The 22204-nt window shown below is 66.8% G+C and overlaps 2 protein-coding genes across 2 annotated transcripts; both read left to right on the forward strand.

Annotated features, from left to right (window-relative positions):
- Window positions 1-30: 30 nt before the first annotated feature.
- LOC104031334 (dnaJ homolog subfamily B member 1-like) lies at window positions 31-3284 on the forward strand. Its single transcript, XM_075727360.1, is given in 6 exon segments — window positions 31-78; window positions 1133-1256; window positions 1259-1345; window positions 1348-1455; window positions 1458-1702; window positions 3054-3284. Coding segments are annotated over 5 exon segments (708 nt in total). The 5' UTR covers window positions 31-78; window positions 1133-1219.
- Window positions 3285-5427: 2143 nt separating this feature from the next.
- On the forward strand, window positions 5428-12568 carry LOC142596893 (PDZ domain-containing protein GIPC1-like). Its single transcript, XM_075727361.1, is given in 7 exon segments — window positions 5428-5540; window positions 5542-5716; window positions 7500-7685; window positions 8942-9122; window positions 10360-10469; window positions 10549-10630; window positions 12417-12568. Coding segments are annotated over 7 exon segments (999 nt in total).
- The last annotated feature ends 9636 nt before the right edge of the window (window positions 12569-22204 follow it).

The following is a 22204-nucleotide window of genomic DNA, read 5'->3' on the forward strand; positions in this document are numbered from 1 at the left end:
TTCAGGAGGGTGGCGAGGCCTACGACGTTCTCAGCGACCCCAAGAAGCGGGAGATCTTCGACAAGTACGGGGAGGAGGGTGAGCGGCGGGCCCCGCGGGGGACGGGGGGGAGGTGGGGCTGTGGGGGGGCGGGGGGGCAGGGAGGGGGGTGGGGGTCGGGGTGAAGGTAAGGCTGGGGGTGGGGGTTTGGGGGGGATGGGGGGGCAGGCAGTGGGGGTAGGGGTCTGGGGGGGATAGGGAGGGTGGGTGGGGGTCAGGGTGAAGGCAGGCGGGGGTCTGGGGGGGGATAGGGAGGGTGGGTGGGGGTCAGGGTGAAGGCACGGCGGAGGGGCGGGGGTCTGGGGGGGGATAGGGAGGGTGGGTGGGGTCTGGGGGGGATAGGGAGGGTGGGTGGGGGTCAGGGGGGAATAGGGAGGGTGGGTGGGGGTCAGGGTGAAGCAGGCGGGGGGGTGGGGGTTTGGGGAGGATAGGCAGGGTGGGTGGGAGTCTGGAGGGGGACAGGCAGGGTGGGTGGGGGGTCTGGGGGGAAGGGAGGGTGGGTGGGGGTCGGGGTGAAGGCAGGCTGGGGGGGTGGGCGGTCTGGGGGAGCAGGCAGGGCGGGTGGGGGTTTGTGGGGGAAGGGGGTCAGGATGAAAGCAGGCAGCCAAGGCTTGGGGGCTGGGGGTGGAGGCAGGCCTTGGGAACGGGGGGCAGGCAGTGGGGTGGGGGGCTGGGGCCGTGGGGGGGCCAGGCAGGGGGTGACAGGAGCCTGGCAGGGCGCGGGCAGCAGGGCTGGAGCCTGGGGGCTGCTGGGAGCCGCGCCGGGGCGTGCCGGGGGGTGGTGATGGATCCGGCTGGGCCTGTTGGGGCCTGGCCGGGGCCGTCAGCCATCAGCAGCGTCTGTCTGCGCCGCGGTCCTCCGGCGCCCGAGCAGAACCGGTTCCAGCTCCGGCGCTGGGCCGCGCCAGACCGCCGCCACCGCCCGCCCGCTCACCTGCCCCACACCCGCCCCACGCCCTCGCCTGCTCCACGCCCTGCTCGCGTCTCACCCCACGCCCTGCCCCGGCCGGTAACGCGCCGGGGCGCTTCGGCCGCCTGCCGGGGCACCTCTGGCATGTGGCGGGGCTGACGGGCACCTTCCCCCCCTTTTTAGGGCTGAAAGGGGGAGCCCCGAGCTCCGGCCCCTGGGGGCTCCAATGGCCCCACCTTCACCTACACCTTCCGGGGCGACCCCCACGCCATGTTTGCCGAATTCTTCGACGGTCGCAACCCCTTCGACCCTTCTTCGTCCAGCGCAACGGGGATGACGACGATGGGGACGATGCCTTCACTGCTTTCCACGTGGGAGGTTTTGGTCGCGTCAGCTTCCCCGGGGTCGGGGGGGCGCGGAAGGCGCCTGCCGTAAGCAAGACCCCCCAGTGCTCTATGACCTGAAGGTCTCCCTGGAGGAGGTCTTCAACGGTTGCACAAAGAAGATGAGATCTCCCACAAGCGTCTGAACCCCGATGGGAAGACGGTGCGTAACGAGGACAAGATCCTCACCATTGAGGTTGAAACGGGGTTGGAAGAAGGCACCAAGATCACCTTCCCCAAGGAGGGTGACCAGACTCCCAACAACATCCCCGCCGACGTTGGTCTTCGTCCTCAAAGACAACCCCACGACACCTTCCGCCGTGAGGGCTCGGACATTGTCTACCCAGCGAAGATCAGCCTCCGGAGGTGGGTGGGTCGGTCTTGGTGGGGACGTCAGGGCTGGGCTGGTCTTGGTGGTGGCAGTGGGAATGCGACGGGTGGTTGGTGCTTGGTGGTGAGGACACGATGGGCGGTGGGGATGTGGTGGGTGGTTGTCTGGGCGGTTGGCCTGGGTGGCGGAGATGCAGGGGGTGGTGGGGATGTTGGTGGGTCTCGGTGTCGGGGACCCAAGGGTGGTTGTCTGGGTGATTGGTCTTGGTGGTGGGGACGTGGTGGGTGGCGGAGGCGCGATGGGTGGTCAACTGGGTGGTGGGGACCAAGGGTGATTGTCTTGGTGGCATGTCCACGATGAGCTGTTGGTCTCGGTGGGTTGGACACGACGGGTGGCAGGGACGTGACGGGTGGTCGTCTGGGTGGTGGGAATGCAGGGGGTGGTGGGTCCGGGTGGTCAGGACGTGATGGGTGGTAGGTCTTGGTGGCGAGAACCAAGGGTGGTTGTCTGGATGGTTGGTCTTGGTGGTGGAGGTGTGATGGGTGGTTGGGGGGATGTGATGGGTGGTTGGGGGGATGTGATGGGTGGTGGGTCTTGGTGGTGGAGGCGTGATGGGTGGTTGGGGGGTTGGTTGGGTGGTGGGGATGTGATGGGTGGTGGAGACCTGATGGGTGGCTGGCTGGGTGGTGGGGATGTGACGGGTGGTTGTTTGGGTGGCAGGGACATGATGGGTGGTTGTCTGGGTGCTTGGTCTTGGTGCTGGGAACGCAGGGGGGGGGTGGGTCTGGGTGGTCAGGACATGATGGGTGGTAGCTCTTGGTGCTGAGCGCTAAGGGTGGTTGGGGATCCATGGTTGGTCTTGGTGGTGGAGATGTGACAGGTGGCTGGGGGGACGTGGCAGGGGGTTGGTTGGGTGGTGGGGACGTGGCGGGGGGTTGGTTGGGTGGTGGGGACGTGGCGGGGGGTTGGTTGGGTGGCGGGTGCTTGGTTGGGTGGTGGGGACGTGGCGGGGGGTGGGGACGTGGCGGGGGGTTGGTTGGGTGGTGGGGACGTGGCGGGGGGTTGGTTGGGTGGTGGGGACATGGCGGGGGGTTGGTTGGGTGGTGGGGACATGGCGGGGGGTTGGTTGGGTGGTGGGGACGTGGCGGGGGGTTGGTTGGGTGGCGGGTGCTTGGTTGGGTGGTGGGGACGTGGCGGGGGGTTGGTTGGGTGGTGGGGATGTGGCGGGGGGTGGGGACGTGGCGGGGGGTTGGTTGGGTGGCGGGTGCTTGGTTGGGTGGTGGGTCTTGGTGGTGGGGAGGTGACGGGCGGGCAGTTGGGTGGTGGGGCCGCGGTGGGCGGGTGCCGGTGGCCCGGTGGTGACGGGTGGCACCCCGTGCCCTCCCCCCAGGCCCTCTGCGGCTGCACGGTCAACGCCCCGACGCTGGACGGCCGCACCATCCCCATGGTCTTCAAGGACGTCCTGAAGCCGGGGGTGAAGCGCCGCATCCCGGGCGAGGGGCTCCCGTACCCCCGCACCCCCGACCAGCGCGGGGACCTCATCATCGAGTTCGAGGTCAAGTTCCCCGACAGGATCCCCCCCTCCTCCAAGACCGTCCTGGAGCAGATCCTGCCCGTCTAGCCCTGCCCCCCCGCGCCCCCCGACCTGGTCTGGGGGGGCTCGGGGTGGGGCTCGGACCCCTCGGGGGCCGTGACGGGGTGTCGGGGCCCGCGGGGGGGGCTCCTGCCCGCCCCAGGTTCTGGGCCGAGAGCGGCTCCAGGCTTGGGGGGGTCTCGGCATCCTCGCCCCCCATCGGGGGGGGGTGCGGTGTCCTCCTGCCCCCGTCTTAGAGCTCTGGGGGTCCTGAGGCGGCCTTGTCCCCCGCCATCTTGGGGGGCTGGGGGTGCCGGGGTGTTCTCATCCCCCACCCACCCCATTTTGGGGGTCCCGGGTTGGTGAGGTGCCCTTCACCCCGTGTCTTAAGGCTTTGGGGGTCCTGAGGTGTCCTTGTCCCCCACCATTTTGGGGGTCCTAGGGTGTCCTCATTCCCCACCCCATTTTGGGGGGTCCCAGCGTGTCCTCGTCCCCCACCATTTTGGGGGTCCCGGGGTGTCCTTGTCCCCCCATCTCTGGTCTGGGGGGGTTCCTCCCCCCGTCTCGGGGCTCCTGGTGTCCTTGTCCCCATCTCTGCTCTGGTGGCTCTGGGGTTCCCTCCTTGTCCCCCCCCCCAACCTCGGGGCTCGCAGCGTCCTGCCCCCCCATCTGGGGGTCTTGGGGTGTCCCTGTCCCCCATCTCTGCTCCGGGGGCCGTGGGGTGTCCTCGCCCCCCCTCTTTTGGGGCTCCCCATGTCCTTGCCCCCCCCTCCATGCTGGGGGGGGGGGTGTTCCAGGTGCCCTTGCCCTCCCCCCTCTCGGGGGTCCCGGGGTGCTCTCAGCCCCCCCCGGACAGGGGGGAGCCCCCCCCAAAAGTGGGGGTGGGGGGCCGCGGGCGGCTCGGGGCGGGGCGGGGGGGGGGGTCCCTCTTATCCTTTGGGATAAAACCGCCCGGAAAAGGGTCTGTTCCTGCAACAGGAGCGCACGTGTACGGCTTTGTATAAAGCGCTGAAACCTCCGCTCGGCTGCTGCCTCCGGGGGGGGCGGGGGGCTCCGGGGGGGGGGGCGGGGGGCTCCAAGGGGGGGGCTCCGCGGTGGGGGCGGGGGGCTCCGGGGGGGGGGCGGGGGCTCCAAGGGGGGGGCTCCGGGGGGGGGGGGCGGGGGGCTCCAAGGGGGGGGCTCCGGGGGGGGGGGCGGGGGGCTCCAGGGGGGGGGCTCCAAGGGGGGGGCTCCGGGGGTGGGGGCGGGGGGCTCCAAGGGGGGGGGCGGGGGCTCCAAGGTGGGGGGCTCCGGGGTGGGGGCGGGGGGCTCCAAGGGCGGGGCGCGGGACGCCCCCCCTCAAACGGCGCCTGTCCCCGCCCGGGGTCTGTGGCCCCCAGTATCCCCGGGGGCTGTCGGGGCTCTCCTCCCCCCCCCCCGCCCACTTGTGCTCGCCCGGCCACGCCCCCGCCGGGACTCGCACTCCTCGCTCCCCATTGGCTGCGAGCAGCCCCGCCCGCGGGCGGCGCGCGGCGGCCGCGCCCATCGCCGCGGGGGGGGGGGGGGGGGGGCGGTGGCTGCGCCCTTTCCTACCGGTCCCCCCTTTCCTCCTCCGCCGCGCACCCCATTGGCGGGCGGGGCGGGGCGGCGGCGATGATTGGCCCGGGCGGGGTTAGGCCCCGCCTTCCCGGAAGTGTCGCTCCGGCAGCAGCGCCCGGCTGGAGGGCGGGAGGGCCCGGCCGGTGAGCGGGGGGCGCCGGGGGCTCGGGGGGGCCGGGGCGGGCCTGGGGGGGTCCCCGGGGGGTGCCCGGGGCCGGGGGGAGGTGTCGCACGCCCGGGGCGGGGCTGGCCGCGCCCCCGCGTCGCTGTTTCCTGGGGGGGGCGGGCGGTAGCGGGTGTCCGCCGGGCCCAGGCCCCTCCGCGGGGGCCGTCGGGGTCCCCCTTGCCTCGATTCCCCCAAAGCCCCCCGTGCCTCCGTGCCTCAGTTTCCCCGCTTTGTCCCTCAGCCCCCCGCGTCCCCCCCCCCCCCAGGCACCCCCCTCCCTTTTCACCCACCCCCCCCCCCCCCCCGGGCCTCAGTTTCCCTCTCTCTCATTTTAGCACCCAGCGAAGCACCGCAGGACCCCCCTCCTCGGGGAGGGGGCACCCAGCCCCCCACCCCCCCAAGGCTCTGCTGTCACCCCACCCCCCAAAAAAACCCCACCCGCCCCCCATGCCGCTGGGCCTGGGCCGCCGCAAGAAGCCCCCGCCGCTGGTGGAGAACGAGGAGGCGGCGGGGGGGCGCGGGGGGGCAGCCGGTGAAAGCCCGGGGCTCCCGGCGGGGGCTCCCGGGGGGGCCGCCCCCCCCGGGGCTCCCCCCGCCGCCCCCCGCCCTTCGGCCTCGCCTGGTCTTCCACACGCAGCTGGCGCACGGCAGCCCCACCGGCCGCGTCGAGGGCTTCACCAACGTCCGCGAGCTCTACGGCAAGATCGCCGAGGCCTTCCACATCCCGCCCGGAGAGGTGGGGGCACCCCTGGGTGCTGGGGGGCACTGGGGGATGTGGGGAGCTGAGAGACAGGGCAATTGGAGGGGTTTGGGGCACCCATGGGTGCTGGGGGGGGGCATGGAGGGGGCTGAGGGATGGGTACCCGGAGGGGTTTGGGGCACCCCTGGGTGCTGGGGGGCACTGGGGGATGTGGGGGGCTGAGGCATGGGCACCCGGAGGGGTTTGGGGGCACCCATGGGTGCTGGGGGATGTGGGGGGCTGAGGGATGGGCAATTGGAGGGGTTTGGGGCACCCATGGGTGCTGGGGGGGCATGGAGGGGGCTGAGGCATAGGGCACCCAGAGGGGTTTGGGGCACCCCTGGGTGCTGGGGGGCACTGGGGGATGTGGGGGGCTGAGGGATGGGCACCCGGAGGGGTTTGGGGCACCACTGGGTGCTGGGGGATGTGGGGGGGGCTCAGGGATAGGGCACCTGAATGGGTGTGGGGGGTGCTGGGGGGGGAGGGATGGGCACCCAGAGGGGGTTTGGGGGCACCCCTGGGTGCTGGGGGGCACTGGGGGATGTGGGGAGCTGAGAGACAGGGCAATTGGAGGTGTTTGGGGCACCCATGGGTGCTGGGGGGGGGGTCCTGGGGGGCAGGGCACCTGGAGGGATTTTGGGGGTTCCCCTGGGTGCTGGGGAACAGGAGGAGGGGGGAGCTGAGGCATAGGGCACCCAGAGGGGTTTGGGGGCACCCTTGGGGGATGGGGGGGCACGGTGGGCATGGGGGGGGGCTGAGGCCTGGGCACCCAGAGGGTTTGGGGGCCCCCCCGGGTGCTGGGGGGCACTGGGGGATGTGGGGGGCTGAGGGACAGGGCACCTGGAGGGGTGTGGGGGCACCCCTGGGTGCTGGGGCTCAGGGGGACATTGGGAGCTGAGGTGCAGGGACCTGGAGGGGGGTGGGGGGGCACTGGGGACATTGGGGACCCCCTGAGGGAAGGGGGAGGGGACCCCCGGGCTGGGGCAGCGCTGGGGTCTGCGGGGGAGGGTTGGAATTGGGGTGCGGGGACTCCAGAGGTGCATGGCGGGGTCCCGCGTGTCCCTTGGGTGTGTCCTGGGTGTCCCCAACGGGAGGGATCCCCCCTGCCCTCTGAGGGGGTCATCCTGGGTGTCCCCAGGGAGAGGGGTCCTGGGTGTCCCCAGGGAGAGGGGTCCTGCGTGTCCCCGGGGGGGTCCTGGGTGTCCCCAGGGTGAGGGGTCCTGGGTGTCCCCGGGGGGGTCCTGGGTGTCCCCAGGGTGAGGGGTCCTGGGTGTCCCCGGGGGGGTCCTGGGTGTCCCCAGGGTGAGGGGTCCCGCGTGCCCCTGGGGGAGTCCTGGGTGTCCCCAGGGCGAGGGGTGCCACACGTCCTGCGTGTCCCCAACAGCAGGGATCCCTTATGTCCCCTCGAGGGGTCCTGCATGTCCCCCAAGGGGTGGTCCTGAGTGTCCCCCGAGTGTCCCCATGTCCCCCAAGTGTCCCCGTGTCCCAAGTCCTTGCGTGTCCCCAAGAGAGTCTGGGGTGTCCCCAGGGAGAGGGGTCCCTCGTGTCCCCCAGGAGAGTCCCGCGTGTCCCTGGGGGGTGCTGCATGTCTTCAGGAAGAGGGATCCTTCGCGTCTCTCATGAGGGTCCCGCTTGTCCCCGAGAGGGTCTCGCACATCTGCCAGGTCCTTTCCGCCCCCACAAGCGTCCCACACGTCCCCAGGGAGAGGGCGGACACGCGTGGCCCGAGGGGGTCCCCCCCGGGTCCCCCCCCAGGCCCTGACACCGCTGCCCCGGCCAGGTGATGTTCTGCACCCTCAACACGCACAAGGTGGACATGGAGAAGCTGCTGGGTGGGCAGATCGGCCTCGAGGACTTCATCTTTGCCCACACCAAGGGCCAGCGCAAGGAGGTCGAGGTCTTCAAGTCGGAGGAGGCCTTGGGTCTCACCATCACTGACAACGGCGCCGGCTACGCCTTCATCAAGGTAAACGCCCCCGGGGGGCCGTTGTCACCGGGCGGGGAGCCCTGGGGGTGCTCTGAGGGGGCCCTGGGCCACTCGGGGTTGTGGGGGGGACGCGGGGACATCCCGGCTGGTGCCCAAGTCAACATGGGGATGGGAAAGGAGAATGCCGAGGGACATCCCAGACCATCATGGGACCCCCTGCGTGGTCCCTGAGCTGTTCTGGGGCTGGGGGGGGGACCCCGGGACATCCCTGACCGTGGTGGGGGGACATGGGGACCCCTGAATGGTCCCTGAGCTGCCCTGAGTCTGGCGGGGGTGGATGCGAGGACATCTCAGACGGTTCCCCAGTCAAATGCGGGGTTGAGGAAGGACATCAGCGAGGGACGTCATGGATTATCGTGGGAGGGGTGTGGGGGTTCCTGGGTGGTCCCTGAGCTGCCGTGGGGCTGAAGGGGACATCTCTGACCGTGGTGGGGGGCACGCGGGGACCCCTTGGGTGGTCCCTGAGCTGATTTGGGACTGGGTGGGGACACAGGGGTGTCCCAGAGGGTTCCCGAGTCGACATGGGGATGGAGAAGGAGAACACCAAAGGGCATCGTGGACTGTTGTGGGGGGACATGGGGACCCCTGGGTGGTCCCTGAGCTGCCGTGGGGCTGAAGGGGACATCTCTGACCATGGTGGGGGCACGCGGGGACTCCGGGTGGTCCCCGAGTTGCTCTGGGGCTTGGGGGGGTTCAGGGGCACAGGGACATCTCAGAGGGTTCCCAAGTTGATGTGGGGAGATGGGGAAAGAGAACCCCAAGGGACACCCGGGATTATCATGGGGGGACTGCAGGGTGGTCCCTGAGCTGCCGTGGGGCTGGGTGGGACCTGGTGACATCCCTGGCCGTGCTGGGGCGGGCCACGGTGACCCCTGGGTGGTCCCTGAGCTGCCGTGGGGCTGGGGGGGGGACACAGGAACATCTCGGATGGTTCCCAACTCAGAATGGGGATGGGGAGAGAGCACACCGAGGGTCACCCTGGATTGATGTTGGGGGACATCGGGACCCCTTGGGTGGTCTCCGAGCTGCCCTGGGGCTCGAGGGGGGCACATGGGGACGTCTCAGAGGGTTCCCAAACCAGCACAGGGGTGGGAGAAAGCGCACCAGGAGATGTCCTGGATTATCGTGGAAGCACATGGGGACCCCTGGGTGGTCCCTGAGCCACCGGGGGGGACCTGGGGACATCCCTGACCATCCTGGGGGGGGCTGTGGTGACCCCCGGGTGGTCCCCACAGCGGATCCGGGAGGGCAGCGTCATCGACCGGATCCCGGTGATCAGCGTGGGGGACATGATCGAGGCCATCGACGGGCAGAGTCTGGTGGGCGCCCGGCACTACGAGGTGGCCAAGATGCTGAAGGAGCTGCCCCGGGGCCGCACCTTCGCCCTCCAGCTCACCGAGCCCCGCAAGGCCTTCGGTGAGCCCCAACTGGGAGCACTGGGAGCCCACTGGGAGCCTGGGGAGGGGTGTCCCCGTGGCCCCCCTGCCCCACCCAGGGCAGCTGCCCGCTCATGGGCTTGGGGGGACCCAGGCATCCAGGGTGGTGGTGTCCCCTGTCCTGGACTGGGTGGTGCCCTGGGTTACTGGGAGTACTGGGAGCCCCACCAGTAATGGGGGGGGGACCCAGGCATCCGGTGATATTGGGCCTTGCCCTGCCCCCCAGGGTGGGGACAGTCTCACTGCTGGGACCCCCAAAACCTGGGGAGGTGGAGCGGCCATCTTAGAGACCCCCCCCCCCCCAAAATGGAGGGGCCCCTCATGGCCCTGAGGGGATCCCTGAGATCTGGGGGGACCCCAAAACCTGTGGGGGGACTGATGGGCACCCACAGTGCTGGGGGGAACCCCAAAAGCCAAAAGGAGGCTGGTGGGGACCCCATAACTCTGGGGGGGCTGATGGGGACCTGTGGTGCTGGGGGGAGCACCCCAAAACCTAAGAGGGAGCTGATAGGGACCCACAGTGCTGGAGGGACATGGGTGAACCCCAAAACCCAAGGGAGGGTTGATGGGGACCTGTAGTGCTTGGGGGGGACCCCAAAACCTGGGGGGGGGCTGATGGGGACCTGTAGTGCTGGGAGTGCATGAGGGGAACCCCAAAACCTAAGGGGGGGCTGTTGGGGACCCACAGCGCTGCAGGGACCCCTGAGGCCTGGGGAGGGCTGATGGGGATCTGTGGTGCTGGGGGGCACCCCAAAACCCAAGGGGAGGCTGATGGGGACCCCGAAACCTTGGAGGGTGCTTATGGGGAGCCATAGTGCTGGGGGGGTCATGGGGGGAACCCCAAAATCCAAGGGGGGGGGCTGTATCCCCTGGATGTGGCAGAGGGGATTCCCCAAACCAAGGGGGAGCTGAGGGGTCCCCCATAACCTGGGGGGAGGGTGGAGGGGCCTCAATACCCAAAGGGGGAACTGATGGGGACCCCACACCTCGGGGGGGTCACATGGGGGGGCCCCCACAAGACTGATGGGGGGCACTCTGGAGCCCCCCCAAATCTTTCCCTTCCCACCCCTTGGGTGCTGGGGGTGGCGTCTGCGGTTGGGTTGGAGCTCCCCATCCTGGGGGGGGGGCTGTGGTTGGTTTGGAGCCCCCCCATCCACGCTGGGGGGGGTCCCCAATAATCCACAGCCCCCCTAAACCCCTGCTCCGTCGCCCTCCAGACATGATCGGCCCGCGGGCCGCAGCGGGCCGTGGCGGGGGCACCCAGCTGGGCACCGGCCGGGGCACCCTGCGCCTCCGCGCTCGGGGCCCCGCCACCGTGGAGGAGCAGGTAGGGGGGGACCCCCGGGGTGGGGGGGACGGGGACCCCCCCGGGACCCCCCCTGAGCCGCCCTTTTCCCCTCCCGCAGCCCTCCGCCTTCGAGGAGCGGGCCGTGGCCAAGGTGGACGATCTGCTGGAGAGCTACATGGGCATCCGGGACAGCGAGCTGGGTGAGCAGGGGCTGGGACCCCCCGGGACCCCCCGCGTGAGGGGGAGCCCCCCAGGGTACTGGGGACCCCTCTGAGCCCCCTCCCTGGGGTGCTGGGGACCCCCATCCCACTGCAGGCTGCCCTTCTTGGGGGGCTGGGACAAACTCAGCTCCCCCCACCCGGGGGTGTTGGGGGGGGACCCCTGCCCCACTGCAGGAGCCCACCCCGGGGTGGCTGGGGACCCCCACCCTGCAGGAGCCCACCCCGGGGTGCTGGGGACCCCCACCCTGCCCCAGCCCAGCCCCCACCTCCCCCAGGAGCTGGGGATCCCCCCGGACCCCCCCAGCCCTCGGCAGGGACCCCCAGGGGTGATGCAGGTCCCTGGGCTGTGACCCCCCTGCCCCGAGGCGCTGGCTGTCCCCTGCGTGTCCCCGAGTGTCCCCGTGTCCCCTGAGTGTCCCCCGTGTCCACTGTGTCCCCTGAGTGTCCCCGTGTCCACTGTGTCCCCCGTGTCCCGAGTGTCCCCCGTGTGTCCCTGTGTGTCCCCATGTCCCTGAGTGTCCGTGTCCCCCGAGTCCTGAGTGTCCCCGTGTCCCCCGCGTGTCCCCATGTCCCTGAGTGTCCGTGTCCCCGTGTCCCCCGCGTGTCCCCATGTCCCTGAGTTTCCCCGCGTGTCCCCGTGTCCCCCGCGTGTCCCCATGTCCCTGAGTGTCTGTGTCCCCCAAGTCCTGTGTGTCCCCGTGTCCCTGAGTGTCCGTGTCCCCCGCGTGTCCCCGTGTCCCTGAGTGTCCCCCGTGTGTCCCCCGCGTGTCCCCATGTCCCTGAGTGTCCGTGTCCCTGAGTGTCCCCCGCGTGTCCCCGTGTCCCTGAGTGTCCGTGTCCCCCAAGTCCTGTGTGTCCCCATGTCCCCTGAGTGTCCGTGTCCCCCACGTGTCCCCCTATCCCCTGAGCGTCCGTGTCCCCCAAGTCCTGTGTGTCCCCGTGTCCCCCGCGTGTCCCCATGTCCCTGAGTGTCCTCATATCCCCTGAGCGTCCGTGTCCCTGTGTCCCCCGCGTGCCCCCATGTCCCTGAGTGTCCCCATATTCCCTGAGTGTCCGTGTCCCCCGAGTCCTGTGTGTCCCCATGTCCCTCGCGTGTCCCCATGTCCCTGAGTTTCCCCCGTGTGTCCCCCGTGTGTCCCCGTGTCCCCCGCGTGTCCCTGTGTCCCTGAGTGTCCGTGTCCCCCAAGTCCTGAGTGTCCCCATATTCCCTGAGTGTCCCCATATTCCCTGAGTGTCCGTGTCCCCCGAGTCCTGTGTGTCCCCATGTCCCTCGCGTGTCCCCATGTCCCTGAGTTTCCCCTGCGTGTCCCCGTGTCCCCTGCGTGTCCCTGTGTCCCTGAGTGTCCATGTCCCCCGTGTGTCCCCGTGTCCCCCATGTGTCCGTGTGTCCCCATGTCCCCTGAGTGTCCGTGTCCCCCGCATGTCCCCGTGTCCGAGTGTCCCCCTATCCCCTGAGTGTCCGTGTCCCCCGAGTCCTGTGTGTCCCCGTGTCCCCCATGTGTCCCCGTGTCCCCCGCGTGTCCCCATGTCCGAGTGTCCCCCTATCCCCTGAGTGTCCGTGTCCCCCAAGTCCTGTGTGTCCCCGTGTCCCCCGCGTGTCCTCATGTCCCTGAGTTTCCCCCGTGTGTCCCCGTGTCCCCCGCGTGTCCCCGTGTCCCTGAGTGTCCGTGTCCCCCAAGTCCTGTGTGTCCCCGTGTCCCTGAGTGTCCGTGTCCCCCAAGTCCTGTGTGTCCCCGTGTCCCTGAGTGTCCCCGTGTCCCCGCAGCCGCCACCATGGTGGAGCTGGGCCGGGACGCCCGGGACCCCGACGCGCTGGCCCAGGCCCTCGACTCCCAGCTCGGGGACTTCGCCTTCCCCGACGAATTCGTCTTCGACGTCTGGGGGGCCATCGGCGACGCCAAGGTGGGGCGCTGCTAGGGGGCCCCCCCCTGCTGTGGGGGCCCCCCCAGGGCTGGGGACCCCTCCCCTGGACCGGGGCCTCCCCCCGGATTGGGGGATCCGCCCAACCCACCGACCGCCATGGACTGGGCCCCCCCAGCTCTGTCCTGTGATTGGGGACCCCCCACTTGCAAATGGGCCCACCCCCCAAAAGCTGGACCCCCTCAAAAATCTGCTGGAGATGGGGGGCCCCCCCGGCATCTCCCAAGGCATGTGGGTGCCCTCACCCCGGCTGGGGACCCCCCCATGAAGCCTCCCCCTCCCTAGGAGCCCCCTAAATGGACCTGTGTGCCCCCACCCCAACTCCAGACCCCCCTGCAAATTACCTGGCCCCCCCTCTTCAGCCACAGCCCTCCCCCCCCCCCCCAAACCTGGGACCACCACTACATTCTGGGACCCCCCCCAAGGGATCTGGGTGCCCTCCCCCACATTACTTGCCCCTCAGCCAGGGCTCCCCAACCTGGGACCACCACTACATTCTGGGACCCCCCCAAGGGACCTGGGTGCCCCCTCCCTGAACAGCCCCCCCATCTAGGGGGACCCCCCCCATTTCCTGGATGGCCCTCAACCAGGGGACTCCCCCCTGTGGCCTGGGACCCCCCATGGGTTTGGGTGCCCCCCACCTCCAAACATGGGACCCCTCTAACGCTCCCCTGGGCCTGAAGACCCCCCCGAATCCCCCCCCTTACCCAGGGCTGTACCCCACTACTGGGGGGGTGTCCCAGCACCCCCTGCACCCTTGGGTGGCCCTTAGTGCCCCCCCATGACACTAGTGTCCCCCCCCCCCGCAGGGTGAGGTATGAGGGTCCCCTCCTTTAACACCCCCCCAAGAGGCTTTTGGGGGACCAGAGCAGCCCTGTGTCCCCCCAAAATATAAGACACCCCCCCAGTGCTGCAGTCCCCCCGCCGGTGCCAATCTGAGCCTGTCACACACTGTCCCCCCCCCCAAAATGCGCCGTCCCCTCCCCGTGACACCCCCCGACACGCCGCCCCCCCCCCCACCGCACTGACTACCTCGGGGGGGGGCGGGGGGACACAGCACAGCCCCCCCGGGTCACCCGGCCCCCGGGGTCCCCTGGAGCCGGGGGGGTCACGGCGGGGGGGGCTCCCCAGCCCGGGGGTATTTTTGTATTTTGCGTGTAAAGCGATTTTAACATAAAACGGAGAGGAACCGGTGGTGGCTGCTGCGGCGGGGGGGCACGGGGGGCTCGGCTGGGGGACAGGGGACGGGGCCTCGCACGCCCCTCGCGCGGCTCTTCCTGGCCTCGCACGCCCCTCGCACACCCACAGCCCCGCACGCCCCTCGCACGCCCCTCGCACACCCAGAGCCCGCACGCCCCTCGCACACCCACAGCCCCACGCACCCCTCGCACACCCACAGCCCCGCACGCCCCTCGCACGCCCCTCGCACGCCCCTCGCACACCCAGAGCCCGCACGCCCCTCGCACACCCACAGCCCCACGCACCCCTTGCACACCGAGCCCCGCACGCCCCTCACACACCCACAGCCCCACGCACCCCTCGCACACCGAGCCCCGCACGCCCCTCGCACACCCCTCGCCCGCACACCCACAGCCCCACGCACCCCTCGCACGCCCCTCGCACACCCAGAGCCCGCACGCCCCTCGCACACCCACAGCCCCGCGCACCCCTCGCACGCCCCTCGCACACCCAGAGCCCGCACGCCCCTCGCACGGCCACAGCCCAACGCACCCCTCGCACGCCCCTCGCACACCCAGAGCCCGCACGCCCCTCGCACACCCACAGCCTCGCACACCCACAGCCCCGTGCACCCCTTGCACATCCCTTGCACACCCACAGCCCCGCACACCCCTCACACGCCCTTGCACACCCACAGCCTCGCACATCCCTCGCACGCCCTTTGCACACGCCCTTGCACACCCACAGCCTCACACATCCCTCACACGCCCTTTGCACACGCCCTTGCACACCCACAGCCTCGCACATCCCTCGCACGCCCTTTGCACACACCCTTGCACACCCACAGCCTCACACATCCCTCGCACGCCCTTTGCACACCCCTTACACAGCTATTCCTGGCCTCGCACGCCCCTCGCACGCCCCAGCTTCGCCCACCCGTCGCACACCCCCTGCCCCCCAGCACCGTGCGAGGCCCCGGGGCCAGGCAGGGTGTGAACGGGGGGGGGGAGGGGGTTGCACGAGGGCTCGTGCGAGGCTCGGGGCACCCCGGGGGGGGCGGTGCTCCCGTCGGTCCTAGGGCGCCCCCGTGCGGCCGCCGGTGGCGCTGCGGCTCCGAGGGGGAGGGGGGAGGGGCGTGGGGTCTCCCGGGGGGGTGAGGGTCAGGGTGAGGCTTAGGGGCGGGCTTAGGGGTCAGGTGAGGGCCAGGTTGGTGCTGGGATTAGGACGCGTTCAGGCTGGGGCTGGGACGAGGGTTAGGCCTGGGTTAGGGTTAGGCCTGCGTTAGGGTTAGGCCTGCGTTAGGGGCAGGCCTGGGTTAGGGTTAGGCCTGCGTTAGGGTTAGGCCTGGGTTAGGGTTAGGCCTGCGTTAGGGTTAGGCCTGCGTTAGGGGCAGGCCTGGGTTAGGGGCAGGCCTGGGTTAGGGGCAGGCCTGGGTTAGGGTTAGGCCTGCGTTAGGGGCAGGCCTGCGTTAGGGGCAGGCCTGCGTTAGGGGCAGGCCTGGGTTAGGGTTAGGCCTGCGTTAGGGGCAGGCCTGGGTTAGGGTTAGGCCTGCGTTAGGGGCAGGCCTGGGTTAGGGTTAGGCCTGCGTTAGGGTTAGGCCTGCGTTAGGGGCAGGCCTGGGTTAGGGGCAGGCCTGGGTTAGGGTTAGGCCTGCGTTAGGGGCAGGCCTGCGTTAGGGGCAGGCCTGGGTTAGGGTTAGGCCTGCGTTAGGGGCAGGCCTGGGTTAGGGTTAGGCCTGGGTTAGGGTTAGGCCTGCGTTAGGGTTAGGCCTGGGTTAGGGGCAGGCCTGCGTTAGGGTTAGGCCTGCGTTAGGGTTAGGCCTGCGTTAGGGGCAGGCCTGCGTTAGGGGCAGGCCTGGGTTAGGGGCAGGCCTGGGTTAGGGTTAGGGTTAGAACTAGGGTTAGGGCTTGGGTTAGATGCAAGTTGAGGGTTTGGGTTAGGGCTAGGGTTAGCGTTTGGATCAGCGTTAGGGTTAGGGTTTGGGATGGGATTTGGGTGAGGGCTAGGTAAGGCTAGAGTTTGGGGATTTGGGTTAGCGTTAGGGTTAGATTTAAGTTTAGGGCTAGGGTAAGAGTTAGGGTTAGGTTGAGGGTGTGGGTTAGGGTTAGGGTGCAGGGTGGGATTCGGGCTCGGTGGCGCTAGGGTTTGTCTGGGGTTAGGGTTAGCGTTAGGGCCAGGCCGCGCTCCAGATCGTCCCTCCGGCGGGGCCGGGCAGCTCCATCTCTCCCCGAGGGCCCTGGCCACCCCTGCGCAGCGCCGGCAGCTCCCCGGTCCCCCTCTCGCTGTCCTCGCTGTCCCCTGGAGCTGCCCCGTCTGCTCCCGAGCCTCTCCTGCCCCGACTCCTGCGGGCCCCGTGGGAGCTCCACCAGCCCCCTCCCACAGCTCCCTCGCCTCAGATCCTCACTGCTGTCTCCACGTTGCTCCCCGAAAGTTGCCTTCAAGTGTGGTCTGGGGCAGGCGAAGGCAGCCGCGGTGGGGATGGTACAAGGTGTGAGGGACGGATGGCCACCGGGCTGGAGGTCCGTGAAGTCACAAGAGCCGCGTGGGGACGACAGATCGGGGGTGGGTGCTCACCACCCCTCCAAAGACACAGGGAGGCAAGCCAGGAGCTGCGTGGTCACGCGGACGTGGGGAAGGGTTTCTCCCCACAGGTTCCTCTGCAGCCCTGGGGTTAAACTGGACCTCCCTGTGGCTGTGTCTGGAGGCTCAGCCCGGCTCCTCCACCTCCTCTTAGCACAGAGGTCATCTCTATCCTGGAGGTCTGTGCAGAAAGGGGGGGACGCGCAGCGCCATCCCATCGTCTCTCCCGGAGCTGGTCCTGCGGCGATGAAGGCGCCTTCCAACAACCGCACGCCGAGATGGAGCTGGTCTTGCAGGTCCCGAGGTGATGGACCCAGCTAAGACGACCTATGAGAAGCTCTCAGGGTGTCCTACACCTGGTAGAGCACTAGACAACCGAATCCAGTCCCAGAGAGCTTGATCAGAAGCTCTGGCTGGCACTGGAGATACCTGTAATGAGGCCATCGCACTGGAGACTTGTTCTGTGCACCAGATCTGCTTTTGAGCTGGTCGCACAGGTCTCTCTGGGCAGTCACCAAGGGGTAGATTGGAGCATGAGACCCTACAAGCGGCCACCTATGTCTTGGAGATGAATTGTGCCCCAGACCCCTCGGCCCAGACCTTCTCCAGCTGCCTGAAGATGTGAGGAACCAGCTCAGGTGGAGATACCTCCACAGAGGACTTCTGGAGTTTGAGAAGAGCCCTTGCCTTACACCCCGAGAAGGAAACACAAGAGGCCATGGGTTTCCACTGGAGACCTGGGTAACCCCCTTGTGGTTTTGGGTGCATCATTGCGTTTTTCAGAATTAGTCTTAAAATGCAACGTTAACCTATCTCAGACCCACGGAGAGGTCCTGTGCCACCCCAGGAGACCCTCTGAGCTGTGTGCGCCATGTGACGGGGCCTTGGGCTGGTGGCAAGGGGTGGGAGATGGTACCTCCCAGCTGGGCCGTTCGAGTGTGGTCCTGGAGGAGAGCTGGTTGTCCCATGGCGTGCGTGGAAGGTGACGCTGTGCCAGGAGCTGCGTGCACACAACCCCTCCCTTCCCCTCTTTGCACAAAACCGTGGATTCTTCAAGCTAAAAGCTCTCAACCCTGGAGATCTTCAAGAAAACCAAGGCAGTCCTGTCTGCTGGAGCTGCAGCAGTGCTTCTCCTTGGGTGACAGCGTCACCTCCAGACCCCGTGCAGATGTTTAGTCCCCTTTACGGCGAGCAGATGGTGCTGCACGTTGCCTCTGGAGAAGCACCAGGATTCCCGTTGGTGTGACCTCTTGTGGGATGCTCCACCTCCGCAGACACGACCGAGGAAGCCCTGTCTCTACGTCCCCCCAGGCTGGTTCTTCAAGCTCTGGTGCCAGGCTGAGCTCCTACAGGTCCCTACGCTTCTGCACCAAGGGAGCAGGAGATCTTCAGCCCCTGCTGCCACCTGGGACCTCTGTAAGAGCCAGGCATCATCTGACCTTGGATGGTGACACTCAACCCAGTGCCTCCACCGCCCCCCGTGCCCACAAACTATTTAAGTCCCTTTGTACAAGCCGTGTTGGTGGCCAGACACCGAGGGAAAAGGCAGACGGGATCATCATGGGGCTGAGCAGGCTGTTGCCTGCTGTGTCCATCCTTCCTGGGAGAGTGAGTTCTCAACACCTCATCATTGCCATCGGGTCGGGTGGCTGAGTCCTGCTGAAGGTTGGGGACCAGCTTTTCCTCCTGAAGCCTGGAGGTTGACAAGCAGCAGCAGGAAAAAAAACAGTTTTAAAGGTATTAAAGAATTCCTACTGTTCCAAGACCATCAAACTGCATCTCGTCTAATTTCCAACAGCTCCGATGCCTAGAGGCATCCCTCAAGCTGGAGCTCCTGGAGCATGAGAACCTCTGGAGCAGCGTGAGCCACCCCCTCTGAAGGTGACTGATGCGATTCGACAAGTTCCTGCAGGAAATGCCTGTTCCTGTCTAGGAGGAAGGAAATGGTGGGCATCCAGACTGAGGTGAAACATCCCCTTAAGATGTAGCTTGGTTGACTCTCCTAGAGTCCGGTGGGACCACTGGCCATGCTGCTCTTCCTGGCGTTGTCCCACTGTCATGATCCAAACTGGGCTGCCCAGGGAGGGTCGTGGTGGTTCTGTGATTCCCTTGGACTAAATTAAGGGGAAACGACACCAAATGATCAATTAAACACTTTATGGATGGGAAAGACCAACGTGAGCTTGGAAAGTGCAATGGTAGGCAACCCAAACCAGGGAAGCGCAACGATAGGCAACGTGCATTCTAATTGAAATACTTGTAAGAGGAAAGGAAAAGGAAGAAAGAGGAGAGCGATATCACCACCCTTGGATCCTGTGATGTCGACAGTAAACGTGGCAGTGCCCCGGTGGTGGGCGTGCACGTGGCCAACCTCCGGTGCTGGGCGCGCTGCTCGTGGAGCGCGGGGCCTTGGCACCAGCGGGGAGAGGCAGGTCCGGAGCAGCAGCAGCGTGGGGTCCTCCGCCGGTGGGGTGCACACGTGGCTCCTCGGAGTTGTGTCTTCTATAGGTCAGTCCCCGCCTCTGGTCTCGCCCCTCTTGAGGCTCGTTCCAGAATGTTCTTCATCTGCGCGGGCACCACTGTGATGGAGGTGGTCGCGAGGGGTCTTTCGGGTGGTGGTGAGCCCCTTCCTCAAATGAACGCCGCATGGCCTTCGGCCATCAGAAGGCGGAACTGCGCATCCTCCCTGTGGGGGGTTGACCCTGGCTAGATGCCCAGTGCCCACCACAGCCGCTCTATCGCTCCCCTTCTCAGCTGGACAGGGGAGAGAGAATAGAACGGAAAAGCTCGTGGGTCACAATAAGGACAGGGAGATCCCTCAGTAATTACCTTCACGGGCAAACCAGACTCGACTTGGGGAAGATTAATTTATTACCAATCAAAACTGAGTAGGAAGGAGGAGTGAGAACACGTGTAGGGTAATGAGAAATAAAACCAAATCTTAAAACACCTTCCCCCCACCCCTCCCTTCTTCCCGGGCTCAATTTCACTCCCGATTTCTCTCCCTCCTCCCCCCGAGCAGCGCAGGGGGACAGGGAATGGGGGTAGCGGTCAGTTCATCCCACGCTGTCTCTGCCGCTCCTTCCTCCTCAGGGGAGGACTCCTCACGCTCTGCCCCTGCTCCAGCGGGGGGTCCCTCCCACGGCAGACAGTCCTCCACGAACTGCTCCAGCGTGGGACCTTCCCACGGGGCGCAGCCCCTCAGGAGCCGCCTGCTCCAGCGTGGGTCCCCCGCGGGGTCCCCAGCCCTGCCACCAACCCTGCTCCAGCCTGGGCTCCTCTCCCCACGGGGCCACAGCTCCTGCCAGGAGCCTGCTCCAGCGCGGGCTTCCCCCGGGGTCCCAGCCTCCTCCGGGCACATGCCCCGCTCCGGTTGGGCTCCTCCCCGGGTGCGGGGGGATCTCTGCTCCCCATGGACCCCCATGGGTGCAGGGCACAGCTGCCTCGCCATGGGCTGTGCCAGGGGTGCAGGGGAATCTCTGCTCCGCACCTGGAGCCCCTCCTGCCCTCCTGCACTGACCTGGGGGCTGCAGAGTTGTTCCTCTCAAATATTCTCACTCCTCACTCCAGCTGCACTTTGTGACCTGGTATTTTGGTTTTCATTTCCCCCCCCCCTTTTTTTTTTCTCTCTCCAGTCCAACCATTAACCTAATGTTACCAAGTCCACCACTAAACCAATCAAGGGTAGAGTAGCAATTTCATGTTTCCTGGCTTGGTGGCTGGATTATTTTTAATGAAAGTAAAAACTAGGAATCATTAAGGTTGGAAAGGAGCTCTAAGATCATCAGTCCAACACCACCACATCCACTAAACCATGTCCCAGAGTGCCACATCTACCCATTTTGGGAACACTTCCAGGGATGGTGACTCCACCACCTCTCTGGGCAGCCTGTTCCAATGCTTGACCACCCTTTCTGTGAAGAAATTTTTCCTAATGGCCTGGCTCTGGCCATCAGTGGGGTGCCCCAAGCCATGGTTTGGGGTTCTCTGGCCATCAATTGGGGTGTCGTGGCTGTTGATTGGGGTGCCCTGGCCATTAACAGGGTGCCCTGGCCACTAATGGGGTGCCCCAGATGTGGATTGGAGTGCCCTTGCCATCAGTTGGGTGTCCAGGCTATGAACAGGGTGTCCTGGCCATCAGGTGGGGTCACCCAGCAATTGGTTGGCTGCCCCAAGCCACCATTTGAGGGTGCTCTGGTCCATCAGTTGGGGTGTCCTGGCCATTGGTTAGGTGCCCCAGCCATCAGTGGGGTACTCTTGGCCATCATTTTGGGTGTCCTGACTGAGTTGAGCATCCCAGTCATCACTTGGGGTACCCTGGCCATCAGTTGGGGTGTCCTACCCCTCAGCTGGGTGCCTGGGCTGTCATTTGGGATGCCGCAGGCCATTGTTTGGGTGCCCGGGCCACCGATGGGCTGCGGCCGCTCTCCCTGCAGGACGTGGGATACCAGCATGGCAAGGTGGTCTTCAGCAGCATCCAGTCCAACCATTAACCTACACTATCAAGCCCACACTAAACCAATCAAGGGTAGACTAGACTGAACCATGACCCGAAGTGCCACCTCTGCCCGTTTTTTGAACGCTTCCAGGGATGGGGACTCCACCACCTCTCTGGGCAGCCTGTTCCAATGCTTGACCACCCTTTCCGTGAAGAAATTTTTCCTAATTTCCAACCTAAACCTCTCCTGGCGCAGCTTGAGCCCATTTCCTCTCGTCCTATCGCTCACTACTTGGGAGAAGAGACCAACAGCCACCTCCCTGCCCCCTCCTGTCAGGGAGTTGGGGAGAGCAATAAGGTCACCCCTCAGCCTCCTCTTCTCCAGGCTGAACACCCCCAGCTCCCTCAGCTGCTCCCCACCAGCCCTGTGCTCCAGACCCTTCCCCAGCTCCGCTGCCCTTCTCTGGACACGCTCCAGCACCCCAATGTCCTTCTTGTGCTGAGGGGCCCAAAACTGGACACAGCATTCCAGGTGCGGCCTCACCAGCGCCGAGCACAGAGGGACGATCCCTGCCCTGCTCCTGCTGGCCACACTATTCCTGACACAAGCCAGGATGCTGTTGGCCTTCTTGGCCACCTGGGCACACTGCTGGCTCATGTTCAGCCGCTGTCGACCAACACCCCCAGGTCCTTTTCGGCCAGGCAGCTTCCCAGCCACTCTTCCCCCAGCCTGCAGCGCTGCATGGGGTTGTTGTGCCCCAAGTGCAGGACCCGGCACTTGCCCTTGTTGAACCTCACACAGTTGGCCTGGGCCCATGGGTCCAGCCTGGCCAGGTCCCTCTGCAGGGCCATCCTACCCTCCAGCAGATCGACACTCCCACCCAGCTTGGTGTCATCTGCAAACTTACTGAGGGTGCACTCAATCCCCTCATCCAGATCATCGATAAAGATATTAAACAAGGCTGGCCCCAAAACAGAGCCCTGGGGAACACTGCTCGTGACCAGCCGCCAACTGGACTTAACTCCATTCACCACTACTCTCTGGGCTCGGCCACCCAACCAGTTTTTTACCCAGCGAAGACTACGCCCGTCGAAGCCATGAGCTGCCAGCTTCCCAAGGAGAATATTATGGGAGATGGTGTCAAAAGCTTTGCTAAAGTCCAGGTAAATGACATCCACAGCCTTTCCTTCATCCACCAGGAGGGTCACCAGGTCATCAAAGGAGCTCAGGGTGGTCAAGCAGGACCTGCCTTTCATGAACCCATGCTGGCTGGGCCTGATCCCCTGGTTGATCTGCACTTGCCTGTTGAGTTCACTCAAGATGAACCTCTCCATAATCTTTCCCAGCACTGAGGTCAGGCTGACAGGCCTGTAGTTCCCCAGGTCCTCCTTCTGGCCCTTCTTGTAGATGGGCGTCACATCGGCAAGCCTCCAGT

Source organism: Pelecanus crispus, unplaced genomic scaffold (genome assembly GCF_030463565.1).
Source record: "Pelecanus crispus isolate bPelCri1 unplaced genomic scaffold, bPelCri1.pri SCAFFOLD_186, whole genome shotgun sequence".
Classification (NCBI taxonomy): domain Eukaryota; kingdom Metazoa; phylum Chordata; class Aves; order Pelecaniformes; family Pelecanidae; genus Pelecanus; species Pelecanus crispus.